This window comes from Xiphophorus maculatus, chromosome 18, assembly GCF_002775205.1.
Source record: "Xiphophorus maculatus strain JP 163 A chromosome 18, X_maculatus-5.0-male, whole genome shotgun sequence".
NCBI classification, from domain to species: Eukaryota; Metazoa; Chordata; class Actinopteri; order Cyprinodontiformes; family Poeciliidae; genus Xiphophorus; species Xiphophorus maculatus.
The window spans coordinates 25,914,152-25,931,021 of NC_036460.1; the positions used below are offsets into that span (position 1 = coordinate 25,914,152).

The following is a 16,870-nucleotide window of genomic DNA, read 5'->3' on the forward strand; positions in this document are numbered from 1 at the left end:
TTTCTTAGGTCAATGCCAACGAGCTGACTAATGGAGTCATCAATGCAGCCTTCATGCTCCTCTTCAAAGACTCCATCAGGCTCTTTGCTGCTTACAACGAAGGCATCATCAACCTGCTCGGTGAGACCTTAAGCTTTGCTCTCCCCCTCCCCCCCCCCTCTGTCAGTTTGTGAATGTTTGCACTAGTGTTACAAACCGCATCCTCTCCTTCCCAAACAGAAAAGTACTTTGACATGAAGAAGACTCAGTGTAAAGAAGGCCTGGACATTTACAAAAAGTTCCTCACTCGCATGACCCGGATATCGGAGTTCCTCAAAGTGGCCGAGGTAGATGCCGCTTCATTTTCACACTGAAAGCTGTTGCCATAAATGAGTTCAACTGGTTCATTTTTATTTATTTATCCATTTTTAAACAGCAGGTGGGAATTGATCGAGGCGACATCCCAGACCTCTCACAGGTGAGCAACATTATTTTTTATTTTATTTTATTTATTTATTTTTAGAAAAAGCCATGCCTTGCTTTGCTTCCTATATTTCCAGCTAAGATCGTCCCTGTGTTTTCTTTTTTTTTTGGTCTGCCTAAAGCACAGATGTAGATTATGTTGAGATGTTAATTAAACGAGACATGTGATTTTAGAGATGCACCAATCAGAATTGTGAGATGCCGTTTTTGTAAAACATGGCTGTGCCACTGCCGATTTTGGCTGTAAGAGCTAAAAACCAAAGAAAAAGACAAAGATGAAGATTCAAAATATTTCTTTCTTTCTTCAGGTTTTCATGATTGCGCGAAGTAAATTGTAAAACAGGCTGTTATGAACATTATAAATCATATACCAAATGGTTAGAGTTGACATTCTTAGCTGACTTTAGCATCTTACATTAGCGATTAGCATGAATGCCATGACAAAAACAGTGATTTCCATATGTTTTGCATAGAGCAGGGCTGGGTAAATTTTCCATAAGGTCACATGAGTAACTATGGTTGCCTTTGAGGGTCAAATCCACTAAAGTGTGACATGCCATATTGACAACTGAGATCTTGTTAGTATCTTCCTGTAAGTAACTTTTGTCTAGCAAAAGCAATTGATCTTATTGGAGTAATAGCAATCACTATGTAGTGGTATTGTAAACAGGTCATGGTAGATTTTTTGTTCTCAGTCATCTTGACTGCCAACATTCAAAAAAATTGGTCATGTACTGTTTTTACCCTTCAAGTTATAATCATATTAACATAGGCTATTTTGAATTTTTATGCGGTATGGTTAATATTCGCCTAGTAGATCCCATCACACATAAAGCAGGTAAATGCATCTAACGTTTTCTCCATAGTGACAAAAATCTCTGACTGTGGCCCCAATAACTTACAATAAATAAAATTAAAGACTCCACTTAAATTACGGTCACTTCAACTGCTGGGTTCTGAACGCACAGCCTCACAAATTCCTCCTGTTCGCATCTACAGAGAAATGATTCATCATTTGGATCCGTCTGATTCAAACCGATTAATAGAACTCTGCAAGTTTTTTACCCTATACGCGGCCTGGACGTGCGCTTGTACGATGATCTTTTTGCGCGGTTTCCCTTCCCCGAAACGGACAGAAGTTATGTCTGCCGCTCTCCTCCTGGGCGCGGGAGGGTAACGTGAACAAAGCAGGCTCCTTTTATTGAATGAGTTAAGGATGAATTAAGTTTAATTCTTTGCAGCGGCGGAGCCCGCATTGGTTGTGCAGCGCACTGCACATGTTACGGTCTAATTAACTTCTGCACTGTCATTTATTTCATCAAGACAAACCACCAGCTCTTCTGTTTAGACTATAAACGGATCAACAACATTGAAAACTCTTTAGTTTTCTCTATTCTGTATGTAATGGAGACTTGAATTAAATGAGCCATTTCAACCAAAGGTTTTGAATGCGCTTCCTTACCCAGACGCTCCAAAGCGTCCGTAACTTTTCAACAGGATGTCAGCTCCCGGTCAGAAAGACGCATTTAGCTCAGTGTCCATGAGATGGTATTCAGAAAAGATTTTTTTTATTGATTTATTTTAGTTGCCTCTACGATGAACTCTTTGCGTAAAGTCTATAATGTCTGCCTATGTGCACCAGTCAAGGGTGTTAATTATAACCTGTCAAAACGACCGACGGGCTTTAAATTTTCTCGTCGTTTAAAAAAAAAAACAACCGGTCAAATACGGAAAATATTTGGTTAACGTGACCTCTGATTGTAAAACAGAAATCTCAGCAACTTTATGATTTAAAATGACAAAAACAGACAATCCCACAAGTCGTCTTGTTTTCCAAGACTACAGGTCGCTTCCAGTCCCAATTGGATTTGGTTCTGGTTAGAATATAGTAAAGTCAATGTTTTGTAGTTAAAATGGAAATTATTCTCTTCCGTTCACTAGTCAGTTTCTTGGTGCATCTCTAATAATTTTGCATGATTATTTTTTTTGGCCGCATGTTTTTCCTGAAGGGGACGCTTTCCCTCCTTTTGCTTCCGATTCTCCCTCTGCTCTTCCAACCTGCGTCTGCTTCAGTAAATAAAGGTGTTTTTTTTTTTTATAGTCCACCCTATAGAACGAGATCGACTTCATTTTGACAGCTTTATCTCCAAATTAAAGTAAAAAAAAAAAAAAGAATAAATAAAACCACACATGCTGCTGCATCAATATATCACCCCAAAGAAATTGAGTTGAAATGCTTTTCCCCCTCTGACTGTCACCACCTTTATATTCTGTATTCTCCTCCCTCCTTTATCTTTCCACTTTAGTTCACGGTTTGTGTAAGTACTGTTCTTTCACTCTTCTTCTTCTCTGTTCGTGACTTGCCTCAGTGTTGTCTTTTTGCATGCCTCTGCTCTGACTCGTGTCTCCCACATCGTGGTGAAACGCAGTTGAAGGATAGAACCCTCGCTGTGGTAAATTCTGCTTTACTCGGGTCGTGTCGTTGAGGCAGCGTAGCTCGTTCTCCTGTTTAAAAAAGAAAAAAAAAAATGGCTGCCCTGTCGTGTTTTTAGACATGGCCGATTCAACAACCGGGTTGTTGAAGGAGCTGTGGTGCAGTCCGTCATCCCACACAGATGTTACTCTCTCATCCCAGAGTAGCTTTTTGGCTGGAATCCGGTCATCGCTCAGTGGTTGGTGACTTCCACCCCGGAGCAGGCGTAAATCTCTGAAATTGGCTGACGACTCATTTGTTTCCGATGGTATTTCATGAGGTTTCGTGCTATCCTGCTCCATCGTCGTTGCCCACCACTGCCCGTAATGGTGTTGATGTCCGTTCATGTAAGATTTTCGACGTGTCAAGCCGTTGCTGACTGTGCGCTGTTTTTTATTTTTCCCTCGTCACACCAGGCTCCCAGCAGCCTCCTGGAAGCTCTGGAGCAACATTTGGCCTCTTTAGAAGGGAAGAAGGTCAAAGACTCCACTGCAGCCAGCAGGTACTTTAACTCACCGCCTTGATTGCTGCTTTTCTTTCTGCATTTGATCGACAATGATTGCTCATTGGCTCTGTTTGTCTGTTTTTCTTTCTTGCTTCAGGGCCAGCACTCTATCAAATGCAGTGTCATCATTGGCTAGCACAGGGATGTCTTTCACTAAGGTGGATGAGCGGGAGAAGCAGGCAGCTCTAGAGGAGGAACAGGCCCGACTCAAAGCTCTCAAGGTTTGTGTAGAGGTCGAGATCCACTCCATGAACGTGTCTCATTTAACTGCTTTCTTAAGTTGCGCTTTTTTTTTTTCCCCAGGAGCAAAGGCTCAAAGAGCTCTCGAAGAGGCCATCTTTTTCCACCACTGATACATCGCCGATCTCCACCACTGGGGGCACCATCAGCACAGCACCAACCATCGACCTCTTCTCCACACCCAGCTGCTCAAACGGGTACTGCTTTCACATAGCCAATAGTTATTTATTGGCTTATTTAGGTTACATTTTTTTTGCTTTCTTGCGTCAAGTTTAGTAGATTGCTGGACAATAAATTGTCTCAGAAATTATTGCGATACATGATATTGTTGTTTAGAGATGATTTTCAAGTAATTTATTGATAATGGCATAACAATGCAAGTTTTTTTTCTTTCCCCACCGTTTTTCTTTATCGCCAGTCTTCACAGAGACTGAAATCTAATGCTGCTTAATAATTGGAAATGTTTACGTTGACTTAAATTTAAATGTCAAACATGACTTTTGATTCATCTCTCTCTTTGTTTTTAACGTTTTTCGCCATCGCTATTTTCGTATTGCCATCTGAATACATGCAGATTCAGAAATCAAAAAGGTACATTTCACAGCATTTAAATGAGACTGTAGCCTCATTTAAATGCTGGGTAAACTGGGGTACCCAAATGCTCACTAAAAACTGGAATGTAAGCATTTTGCTTAAATATTTTTGGAACCTACAGATGTGACCACTATTAAAGCCGTTCATGGCAAATGCATTTTCCTGCAGTCTCTGAATATTCTCAAAACTGCAAAAATATAAAGAAATCTAGTAGTCTGTACAGTTGAAGTCCTATCAATCGGGTTTTACTGAGACTGCATGTTTCAATTCTGTGATGATGCACATCACTGAACATAGAGCTGGTTAAAGGAGCTTTTATTTTCTTACTTACCCCCAGACAGTTATGGTTCAGCAGTGGGTTAATAAAACCTTCTGATGTGATGTTTGTTTTTTGTTGTTGTTTTTCTGGACGCAGTGCGGTCAAGATGGAGAGCGACCTTTTTGACCTGCAGCAGAGCTTCCAGTCCTCCATGCAGTCGGCCTCCACAGGCCTCCCAGTGGCCACGGCGTGGGCAGGTAAACCTTTTTTTCCTTTTGCCCCTTTCTTTTTGTCATCCTCCACCAACACTGTGGCTATAGACTTTGGCTCTGCATGCTATCCTTCTCTTGTTGCTGTTGTCTGACTCTGATCTCCACCTCTTCCTCTCCTCTTCACTCTTGTTTCTCTGTCATTTTTTTCTTCTTCTTTCCTGTCTCTCTCTTCTCTTTTTTTCCTCCCTCTGCCTGCATAGATCCTTTCACCTCTACTGAAGCTGGAGATGATTCCATGCCAAACCTTAACCCTTTCCTGTCAAAACTCGTTGTCGATGCCACTCACTTACCTGTCGTGTCTTCAGACGGTGTTAGCTTTTCCTCTAGGACATCCGGTCATGAAATGTTTGGTGGTAACAACTCATTTTGTTTCTCTTCCAAAGTCTCTCGCCTCTCTCGTTCATATATCTGTAAAATACTTAAGCGCATGATTATCCTGCATGTTTGATGTGCTTTTGTAGTCTGAATATTTTGTCTGTGCAGATCTTCTTCTCTCCTTATACTTACCAAACTCAGATTGGCCATCTTTTTGTTTTGTTTAGCAAGTTATGTGATTAAAGAAGAAAACCTAGAGCTTTTTTCTATTTAGCCTGTCGGTATTTAGCTAACGTTTAATGGTGATGAAGTGAAAAAAAAAGTTTTAAAGATAAATCTTTTGAGTTCTTACAAATAATCAGTGTTAGAGGTGCAACGCTACATGAATGTATACTAAAATTTTCTGTGTAGCCCTTTCAGTTCATCGCACATAATATGTTGTTTTAAACATGCATTCACGCTGAAGGTCAGTGTGCCGGACTCTCTGTTCTCTACTTTACAGTTTCTCATTTAGCAACCTAAGCATAGAGGGGGGGAAAAGTTGGATCACACCAGTGCTTTACATCAGCGTTTTTCTCCACACTAAACTTAATTACTAACCCGAAATGACATCCAGCTGAACGTAAGCGTCAATGCTGCAGAGACAAACAGGCTAAAGTCCAAATCCAGCTGCCTGTCACATTTAACCAGTCCCAAATGGCCTCAGAGTCCTTATAGCAGACGTTCAGCTCCGCTCCGGTGGTGTCATGGCAGAACGTTTTGGTTTTTGTGGGTTTACACAAGCAGGTTCTATGGTGCATTCAAGTACAACTCGTACATAGAGTTGTCTTTTAAATCACAGGGTGTGAGCGCATTTGCAAGAGATTTTAAATTTGTACATTTAAAATTAAGGTCTTAATGTGTCTCAAATTTTCAACCAAAAAAAACAAATAAATGCTCATCACAGGTTTTAGATTTTGTCTTTGTATGACTATTTAGTCCTGTGAATTCCATGTAGTAGTTTTATTTCTCACCGGACTTTTCTGTCAGGCAAACACAGACATCTTCATTGCGTTCTGTGACTCAAAGCGGTTGCGGATATCGGTAACTAGCTGCTAATGTAGATTTGCTGACTACCTTTTTTTTTTTTTTTTTTTTTTTTAAATCATTCATCATGGGTAAATACAAATTTATTGCCGATTAGCTGGACGGCGTTGGTTCTCGCCACTGCCCCACTTCTGTTACCCATACGAGTCTTTGTGCATTCTGTGCAAAACAAACTTTAAAGTTTGGCACTTTGGGGGTGAAGGCTTTAGAAAACGGTATTTAGTTTGAAAAGCACAAAGTTGCTCCCAAAAGCCAGAGACTACAGAAGTTTCACTGTTTCTGCTTCACTTGATTGAAATACAGCAGGATCCCTCAACTGTCCTCTACCCTTAAACTTTGGGTTAAGGGTAGAGGTACCTTTGGCATTACAAAGGTATTTAAATGTTTTAAATGTGACTGATTTGAGTGAGTTTTACTTTTTTTTTTAATCCAATATCAGCTCAATGTTCTTCCTAAGCAACATTTACCATTTCCTGGTAGTTTAATAGTAGTTTAATAATCTTTATTTGTTGACAAAATCAAACCAGGTCTCTGCTCTATTCTGATCACTTTTGGAAAGGCAAAAAAAATATAAACATGAGATTGTGAGAACTACAATCTGGCACCTTTAGGAATGAACTGATTTTTTGTTTGTTTGATTTTTGCCACTAAGGGCTTCAGAATTTTCTGTGTACAAAATTGCGTTGCGCATCAGTCGTTATCTGTCATTCGGACATTTTGCTCCCCCGTTTCTCTTTTTGCCATCTTTACTTGCATTGATTTTTCTAAACAAAGCCTTGCAGTGCGAGTGGGTTCAGGCTTTGAAAGGAACAACCGCATGCATTGGTCGAGAAACTTTACAAAATAAGCACAAAATGAAGCCAAAATTGAGTGATTGTCATTGTGTGCAAAAAACTAACTTAATGTTTGTATTAAATTAGATTCTAGTCCTACTGCTCAACAGCATTTTCAAATATGAATCACACCATCTTTTAAATACCTTTTCCACACAGCAGAGCGATTGACACTTAACTTTGTGGAACGGTTGTGTCAAAAGTTCAGCTGACTGTAAAATCTGCCATCATATCTTCTGTGTTTCTGATCCAGATTAGGTCCATGTCATACTGTTGGTTCCCAGTTAGCTTTTAGCTACTGCTCTTGAGCAGTTTGGTGTGGCTTTGTAGTGCTCAGATGCTGTAGAGCTTTTAAGTTGAAACCTGTTCTTACACTATTTTTGATTCTCCAGATCGTTACAATCCCTTTACTGACACAAACTCATCAGTTTCAACCAATTACAAACGCACAGTGCGGATAGAGCACTCCATCTCAGGTACTACGACGGCTCAAAGCCTTGACCTATGTTTGCTGGCAAACATAGACTCCTGTCCACAACTCCCCAGAGCCATTATTTTAATGCCTCTAGCAAATTTATTAGAATTAAAGGAAGAGTTTTACATTTTGGGATTTTATTTTATTTTATTTTTTAAAGTTTGTGCTTTTGTTACTACTAAACGTGTAAAACGGTCACATCGCCAGACCAGATCATCAACTTTTTATTTGCCAATATCTTTGTGAGTTGGGGAAAAAGTTCTAATTGCATCGAGCCAGATGTCACATAATCATCTTTCGATGGAGCCTTTGTAATGGGAAGATGTTTTAGCTAAACGCTCACCATGTCCAAAATAAGCATATCTGTACATTTTACAAACTGTCTTATAGCAGTTTCTAGAATAAAGCCTTAAGTTTGTAAACTTGATAAGTGGTATCAAGTTTACAATATTAAGAGCTGTGTGAAATCTTGATTTTAAAAAATAACAAACATTTTAGACAAATGATTGGGTTTAAAAAGACAAGTTTAAAGTAGTCAGTGTGAAGCATTAAGATTATTGCTGTAACTATCAGTTATTTTAGTAATCGATTATTCTGTCAATTTCATTCTAATCGATTAATTAAAAATGGCACATTTTTTAGTTTTCATTTAACCATTTGAGCTTTTTTCATAAATGGATACAAGTATGCACATAAACTGATGATGCAATTCCTTTTTTAAATAAGAAAATAAACATTTTATTGCCTAAAAATCAGCAACATGTAACATTTCATTAGTGTACAATTAATCAATTGTAGCAAAAGATGCATCTGCAACAAAAACATGCTTCTAACGTTATTGACGATTATTTCAATAACCGATTCATCAGGATTAATCTGATTAATTGTTTCAGCCGTAACAAATATGCTTTGATTTTAGCTGTTTCTGATGGAATTAACATCAAAACAGTGCAGGACAGATCTGTTTAATTTTTCATTTAATCGATTAATAATTAGATATCAAAAGGTGCCTAATAGGACATTTTTTAAACAGAATTTAGACAGGGTGAAATTTTTTTTTGTCTTAAATGCAAAACGTACATATTGTATAGTTTTGACTTAGTTACTGCTCTTACTGTGTTCTTCTTTCCGCAAATGACCTTTCCCCCCCCTTAATCTCTATACTCTGGTTAACGATTAATTGTTTGCTAAATTATTTCACGGCTATTTCAACAATCGATTAATCACAGTTAATCATTTCAGCCCTAATTAGAATAGGGTTTTAGTATGATTTTAATTTTTCTTTTAAAACGTAGCAGGTCTGATGAGCTGGTCTGGAATGATCTGTGATATTGCTGCCAAATATTAAATTCTTACCCAACGTTTCAAAAGATTAATTCCCAAAATGTTCCAACTTTACCTTTAATCCCTTGTGGGTTGCTAAATTTTTATGCTGCAATGTTTTACTTTTATACCTATTTAACAGATCTACTGAAAGATTACATGAAAAACTTGTTTGAATAAAATAGATATGTGCAAATGAATATATAAGCACTTTTTTTCTTGCTTTCTGTATTGCTGCTGTCATTCTTTACCTGTTTCTGACCTGTCCTTGGAATGCTTTTTTTCCTCTTTTCTTTTTCTTCCCGTTTTCTTTGCCGTTTTTCCGGCTGCTTCACGCGGCCTGTCAGACTCCTTCTGTGGTCCGGTGTCCGTTGCTCAACACCTCCCACACCAGGCTCCCTTCCCCACTGAGCCCTCTACTGTAGCAGGTCTATTCAGAGGTAGAGTACGCCAGGCTCGCTCTCCTCTCATTTTCTGCTCTGCTTATGCAATCCTGCCACTGTGCTGTTTGGGAATATAGTTCGGAAGTGCTGTAGCTTTGTCAGTCAGCTTTCTCGTCTCTTTTCCGAAGGATACTCAACGCCTCAAGCCCCTCCACAACCGCCAGCAGTGGGCCTGCAGGTGGACTTTGAGTCGGTTTTTGGAAACAAAGCCGCCGCCGGCGGGAGCCTCAACTCTGACGGTGACGATTGAATTTCATGGGACTGAATCTTGCTTAATGTAGCACAGTAGTGTGTTGTTTTAAAAGAAAAAACAAAACATGAATTTTGAACAAAAAATAAAGCAATACTATATTGTTTATTTTCCCTGTCAGATCTCGCCGGAGGCATCCTGAAGCCGACTCTCGCCGGCTCCAACCAGCCGTCCAATCAGCAGCCCGAGAAGCTGGTGTCGGACGACCTTGACTCTTCCCTGGCCAACCTTGTCGGCAGTGAGTGCAGCGCTTTATCTAAGCTAGTGAACATGCATCTTCATTAAGACACACAAACAAAAATGACCGAAATTGTTCCACTAACCGCTGCTTGACGAATGTTGCTTTCCAGATCTGGGCATCGGAAACGGAACGATGAAGAAGTAAGTGACGGTTGATTGGCTGATTGGTGGATGGGGGCGGCGTGCGCGTTTTCAGCTCTGTGCTGCCAGCTGCTGCTGACGCCAGCTCTGTTGATCCGCAGTGACATGCACTGGAGCCAGCCGGGGGAGAAGAGGATGACCGGCGGCACCAACTGGCAACCCAAGGCTGCGCCCACCACGACCTGGAACCCTGTCTCCATGGTGACACAGACGCGCACGTTTAATCATGTTTATGTCGGCTGTAGTTTTTCCTTCAAATCTGAATTTTAAAAAATTTCAAGTCTTATTCATAGCTCCAAAAAATAAGGATTTTAAAAGCTGAGATTTTTACTTACAAACTGTGTCACAGACGACCAGCAGTGCAAAAGTATTCACACCCCGTCAACAGTATTTCCCTTTTTGAGAGGTTACAGACACAAACCTCCAATATTTTATTTTTATGTGATAGACACTTTTTAGTGTAAAATGTAAGAGAGGAAATACATACACACACACATATATATACATATATATATATATATATAATTTTATATTATTTTTTTAAAGAAATTGACTAAAAAGTTTTAAAATCTGAAAAGTGTGGCATGCATTTGTTTTGGGCCTTGTGCCTCAATACTCTGTGGAACCATTTTGCAGACGAGTAAACTGAAATTTTGCTCATTCTTTGCAAAACAGCTCTAGCTGACATATGAATATTAGGGCTGCATCCAAGGATTATTTATCAATTAATCAGATAAAAAATTAAATGCATAAAAAGATGAAAACAAACAAATAATTCAATACCTTTTAATTTAAGAAAATAAAATTTTGTTTTCTAAAATGCAATAACATAGCATTGTGAACTGTGAAGCTAAAACTTTACCCCTCCAGTTTTGTATGAAACATGTTTACAGGCAAAAGTGTTTTTATCTTAAATGCCAAATTTATTTAAATCTTCTACAGTTTGGCTTAATAACTACAAATTTGTTTGTTTTTTTTCAATAAATGGTCTTTCGTTTGTGTCTGCATACCCAAGTTAATGATGAATTGATTACTAAATTAATTGACGATTATTTCAATAACCGATTCATCAGGATTAATCCGATTAATTGTTTCAGCCGTAACAAATGTGCTTTGATTTAAGCCATTCCACTACATTTTTAGCTGGTAAAGGTTTGATTGTAGGTTTTCTCTGATCCATAGAAGTTCACAATTTTACGTACAGACTCAAGTATGTAAACGGAGTAAATAAACAATGTAAAACGTTTGTCCTGAAACTCTCTGGAGGTTTTGCTATAAGGTTTTCTCAAACTGTTTCTCTCCCGTCAGCCGCCGTCAGTCATGGCCTTCCCCGCCACCACTCCCACGAGCATGATGGGATACAGCATGGTGAGTCCTCCGCTCGGCTACTGCTTCCTCTCTGAAGAGCACAGAAAAGTTCCGCAAATAATTTTTCCTTTTCATGCAACAATTTGTTTTATTATGGTTAAGCAGTGGTTTGGCAGATTTTAAAAATTACAGATATTTATGATGATAATGACCATGAGACATTATGACAGAATGCATCCACCCATCCATTTTCTGTTCACTCTTGTTCCCTAATGGGGTCAGGAGAGGTGCTGGTGTCTATCTCCAGCTAACATTGCGGGCGAGAGGCGGGGTCACCCTGGACAGGTCGCCAGTCTGTCACAGGGCAACACAGAGACATACAGGACAAACAACCATGCACAAACACACTCACACCTAGGGAGAATTTAGAGACCAATTAACCTGACAGTCATGTTCTTTGGACTGTGGGAGGAAGCCGGAGAGAACCCACGCATGCAAACGCATGAGAACATGCAAACTCCATGCAGAAAGACCCCGGGCTGGGAATTGAACCCAGGACCTTCTTGCTGCAAGGCAACAGTGCTACCAACTGCACCGCTGTGCAGCCCACAGAATACATTATTACTATTATTGTTATTATTATTATTATTATTTCGTAAGCCTAAATTTGGACAGCTTTATTTTACAGGTACGATCAGATATTTTCAAACACCTCATAAAAATACCGATTTTTTTTTTCCCTTCACTGTCTGAAGTTAAATCAGACATAACTTTTCTTATATTGAGTCATTCATAATTACTAAAATTATTTTTATTTGCTAAATGCCAGAGAAGTTGATGAGAACAGTTTTGTTTGTTTGTTTGTTTTTAGATTTTTTTAATTTTTTATCTTAACACAGTTTGTTTGGATTGTTTCAGTGTTATGAATACCTATTATTCCTAACAGCTCAAGGACTTATTCATCTTTTTACTTGTATTTTGAACATTAAACAAATTGAATTTTTTAATTTATTTATTTTCAGAATTGTTCATATTGTTTTTTTGGCAAACTAAATGAAACGCCTGACCCGACTTTGTGTGCAACCCTCCACAGCCTCCACAAATGGGCTCCATGGGGATAATGAATCCGCCCACCATGATGTACACCCAGCCCGTCATGAGGCCACCCAACCCCTTTGGCTCGGTGTCCAGCGCTCAGGTGGGTCCACGCGTCATCAGGACGGGGCGGCAGGGGAGTTAGAGGGGCGTGTCTATTGTGCGCTGTTGTGTCCCACGGTTAGTCACCGTGAAGGCTTCGTTGTCGGTGTGAATACTGCTGAAGATGATGACAGTTTTAACAAAAAAGAAAACCTTCACTCTCTGGAGCTGAAAGCAACAAAAAAAAAAAAACTGTAAATCATCATCTCTTGTTTCAACTTCCTGTTTCCAAACAGCTCCTTTTTTTTCTTTTATTATTAACCCATCAATCATACATCACAGCCTCTCCAACTAATCTCATCCCTACTTCAGTCTCTGTACTGACTCTGACTTGTCCTCTGGTCCTCCTACTTCCTCTGTTAGCCCTCTGCAGCCTCTAGTCCTTCCAGCCAGAGTCCTCTCCGAGCCCCTGGACAGGACCCGTTTGCACACCTCTCTCTCAAGGATTTCTTGTAGAGCATCTCTTTAGGTACATCATGCTGTTTGCTTGCTCAGGCACCCGCATGCGTTGATTGTCCGGCGCTGATGCATGTTTGCTTTTGTCGCTAACTTTTACGCCCCTTGGTGTCCTTGCCAGTGGATCACGCACTGCATGTTAATTTTTTTTTCTTTTCTTTTGTTTTTATTTTGCTTGGTTGTGTTATCAGATAGAGACCAACTCATTTTGGTTTTCGTTCCTCAAATCTCCGTTGCTCAGACCTGTTTTTTCTGCCTTGCAGCTGCTGCTAAATTTAACTTGTTGGCTGTTTGCTAAGCTTTGCCTCCTTCGAGGTAAATCTGAGGGCTGAAACGATTAGTCGTGACAATTCGATTATTGAAACAATCAACTAACTTAGTAATTGATGAATCGTTAAGTGAACTAAAAAAAAAGGCCATTTGCTGAAAGAACAAGATACTAAGAGGAGTAGTTAAAAAAAATCTAAACATTTTGCACTGAAGATGAAGAAAAAACTTGTCTGTAAATATGTTTTACCCAAAAGTGGCATTTTGGCTTCACCTGCTTCAAATTCAGTAAAAAGGAAAAAAAAAAAAAAAAAAAAAGACACATTTTGCTCAGTAAATCCTAAAATGTTCACCAGATCAGCTCTACACTGTATGAAGTAAAGCATAATTTGAGCTTTGATGTTAGATTTTTTTATTTTTTAGCTACAGACGTTACGCTTTGGTACAAATGATCAAATGTGCAGTAAAATAATGCTATGTTATTGCATTTTAGGCAATAAAATGTATATTTTTGTATTTTTTAAAAAATTATTTGTTCATTTGGATTTTTTAACTTGTAATATTGTATGTTAAAAAAAGAAAATTCTGCAGAATGTGCCACAAGTGAAGTAAAACACTTTTTAACTTTTATTAATATTATTCTTGTAAGAACTGGTCAGAGTTTACCCATTTAATAGAAGACTGCAGTCGGTGTGTCTGCAGAGACAATTTTATCGTTTTCTTGTTCCTCAAATAAATTTGGCAAATTTATAATTTATATTAAATTTGTATTGTGATTTAATAATTTGCTTCTGAATTCAAATCAATATTTTTTGTTGTTGTTGACGTTTTTACTGACAAATTGTTTTAACATGAACTTGGAAACCAAATTTGCAGTTGCATGTTTGCTAAGCTGCGTTTCCATGTTGGTGTCATGGTAACATCGTGTGCTTCTGGTTTTGGTTTTGCTTTATAACTAAAAGGCGCTCAAAGCAACCGTGTAACTCCTCAACCTCATTAGTAAAAACATATTCGCTTCATTAAGGCCATAAATTCAGAATCTGCTAAACATTTTTGTTAACCTCAGTTTGGTAAAATAAATAAATGAAAATGAAGAAAAAGCTTAGCAAACTTCAGCTAAACTGATCATTTCATTTTCATTATTCTGATACGACCCTCCGCTTTTCTTGCAGATGCAGTTCATGTAATTTGAAGGAAGTGTCTCTCAGAAGATGAAGCACTTAGCTGCAAAACTTTGTCCTCGTTGCAGTCGAACTCTTCGGAGAAGCATCACCCCCCCGCCCCCATCTTTCCCCTGAACCCCCTCACCCACCCACCCAAACACAGACACGTCAAGAACCCGACGGCGCACCGACTGTCGGAAACCATGGTAACCACGTCAGCACGACGTCCGGCAGAAACTCGAACCCCCTGTTTTTTTTTTTTTGTTTGTTTGTTTTTTTTTGTTCTGTAACAACTCGCCCGACGCGCCGAGTGGTGCTGCTTTCTAACCCCACGCCCCCCTCCTCCTCTCTAAGGATAGCTTGGGTTGCTCGGAAACGTGATCGGTCGGTCGGTCGTCGAGGGCTTTTGATGATGTACAGCGGTGGGTGAAACTGGGGTGGAAGGTAAAAATGATTGCCGTTCTTCCCTTTCTCGATCCAGTCATCAGTCATCCAGAACCCCCCCCCCCCTTGCAGTTATTTAACCGTCACTAAGTAGTGATGCTAACAACGTTTACACCTGTTTAGTTCTTGTCTTTTTTACCGTGTTTACAGTAGACATTCCTTGTGTGTTGTTTGTATTTATTTATGATTATTGGTTTAAGATCGGGGAGGGCCTTTGAGAGGGGAGGGGGGGGTTAATGTAAAATCTACAGTAAGACGAACACACGTGGGAGTGCTTCAGCATTAAAACAAAGGACTTCAGACTATCATTAAGAGGTAGAGATGAAAAAAAATAGATACTATATAAATTACACCTATTAAGCGGAATGATAGAGCACTAAATATTCTTCAGTTTTGTGTTAAGGACTTTTTTTTTCTTTTTTTTACTAGATGAAAGATTTCACGATCTCCATTGTACTTACAGCACAGGGAGGGGCGGGGCTTAGAGTACGAGTCAGTTACCAGTATATAGCGTGCCTAGGGTTTTTTTTTATTTTTTATTGTTTTGCAACAGATCTGGGGAAAAAAAAACAAAAAAAACACACCACTTCATCCACAAAACCTGAGGGGCGACACTGGGGTGGTGGGCTCCATTTGCTTTAAGCTTGGCATGCCGTTGACTCACTGACTGTAATCAAGGCTGCCTTTACTCTGAATGTGAACGAGTTGTCTTCATGTTGCACACATCTTTCCACGTTGCAGTTTCTCAGAGAGAGAGATGGAGTGGGGTCAGTATGTGGGGGGGCGGGTTAGCGGGTAGGCAGGCCGGCTGATTAGATTGTCCTCACAGTGATAAAAATAATAATAAAAAATAAAAAAAAAAGGTTTGGTGTAAATTAGCTGTACAAAAGAGTGAGAGCGGAGCGGGGTCGTAGAGCGGAGCAGCACTGTTGATCGGTGCCACGTTGTACATAAACACTCGACTGTTCTTTGAGCGCACAAAGTGAAAGATGTATGAAATATGAAAGCAATTCAATCAAATTTGACTCTACCTAAGTTTGATTCAGGATATTCTCTGCGTTTGTCTCCGCAGATATTTTCTTTATGTAATTAGATCGTGTAGCAGACAATGTCTTTTTTTTTTTTCTTTCTTTCTTTTTCAAATAAAGAGCAGCTTCCACAAACGTCGGTGTGTGATTCTCTCGCTCTGAATGTTCGGTAGATCAGGGGTTCCCAAAGAGCGTTGGCTTCTGACCCTCTTTGGCAAATATAATATAATAAAATATGTGTGAAGAAACATCAACTTTTAGAACGTCTTTATGTTCACCATTCAATCATTATTGGTGCCATTCAGCATTAATGCTGCCTCATACCTTCTGATTTTAGTTGACCATGACTGTTTTGGTGGAAAACTTTCAAAAATATTCTGACTTTGTTACAAGACAATACATTTTTTCATTACATGTAGTATTTTAACTACTTCTGGTGAATTAGGATTTGTCACTGTGCACATGTACAATGAGTTTAAAGAATCTGTACACGATGTGTGTCACTTTCTGAAATGGGTGACAGAATACTTTGTTGTTCAAAATATGCTGAGATGTACCTGCATAAGACAAGCGCTTAGTCAGCTTCAGTGCCCTTTTATTTTCCAAGGCCACATGCAAAGTGTTGCAAGTGCCCTTGCAACTTTTTCCCATTTTGACACATGACCCCTAACTCTAATGTATTATCCTAGGATTTATGTGAAAACAACAACACAAACATTTTTCAGTAAGCTGAAGCTGATCGGATACATTTTTCTGTTTACATCCAGTTTTACCCGCTTTCTCGCGTTTTTTATTGAAAGATTGTATGCTTGCTATTTTGTGAAGTGATTAAATGCAAAAAGCTATCTTTTAAGATTGAATATATTTTCTCAAAAAATTGAAAGAATGTTAACATTGTTCTAGTATCTAAGGTGTCTGTTTTTGTTTGTTTTGTCATAGAGCTTCGTTTCTCTGGTTTGAGAAAAACAAGCAACTATCATTTAAAATTGCTAGCATATTCCACTGATTCTTATAAGAGTGGCACAAAAATGTGCATGTAAAAAAAAAAAGTGCCAAAACTACAACCTACAACTATTTTTTAAAATCATATAATTAA

The 16,870-nt window shown here is 39.0% G+C and overlaps 1 protein-coding gene across 7 annotated transcripts in view; it reads left to right on the forward strand.

The window, feature by feature from the left end:
• picalm (phosphatidylinositol binding clathrin assembly protein) overlaps positions 1-16,627 on the forward strand; it is a 29,730-nt gene extending 13,103 nt beyond the window's left edge. Inside the window, exons 6-24 of one of the 7 annotated variants that reach the window (XM_005800906.2) lie at positions 9-120; positions 220-326; positions 416-457; positions 2,769-2,780; positions 3,352-3,437; positions 3,538-3,661; positions 3,744-3,877; positions 4,690-4,790; positions 5,006-5,158; positions 7,432-7,515; positions 9,185-9,277; positions 9,409-9,519; positions 9,652-9,768; positions 9,881-9,911; positions 10,013-10,112; positions 11,220-11,279; positions 12,313-12,417; positions 12,780-12,885; positions 14,312-16,627. In XM_005800906.2, the coding sequence (XP_005800963.1) occupies positions 9-120; positions 220-326; positions 416-457; positions 2,769-2,780; positions 3,352-3,437; positions 3,538-3,661; positions 3,744-3,877; positions 4,690-4,790; positions 5,006-5,158; positions 7,432-7,515; positions 9,185-9,277; positions 9,409-9,519; positions 9,652-9,768; positions 9,881-9,911; positions 10,013-10,112; positions 11,220-11,279; positions 12,313-12,417; positions 12,780-12,872 (1,665 nt within the window). In that variant the 3' untranslated portion in view covers positions 12,873-12,885; positions 14,312-16,627. The remainder of the gene's footprint in view (positions 1-8; positions 121-219; positions 327-415; positions 458-2,768; positions 2,781-3,351; positions 3,438-3,537; positions 3,662-3,743; positions 3,878-4,689; positions 4,791-5,005; positions 5,159-7,431; positions 7,516-9,184; positions 9,278-9,408; positions 9,520-9,651; positions 9,769-9,880; positions 9,912-10,012; positions 10,113-11,219; positions 11,280-12,312; positions 12,418-12,779; positions 12,886-14,311) is intronic. The other 6 variants (XM_023351169.1, XM_023351170.1, XM_023351167.1 and 3 more) reach the window with 6 other exon arrangements.
• The last annotated feature ends 243 nt before the right edge of the window (positions 16,628-16,870 follow it).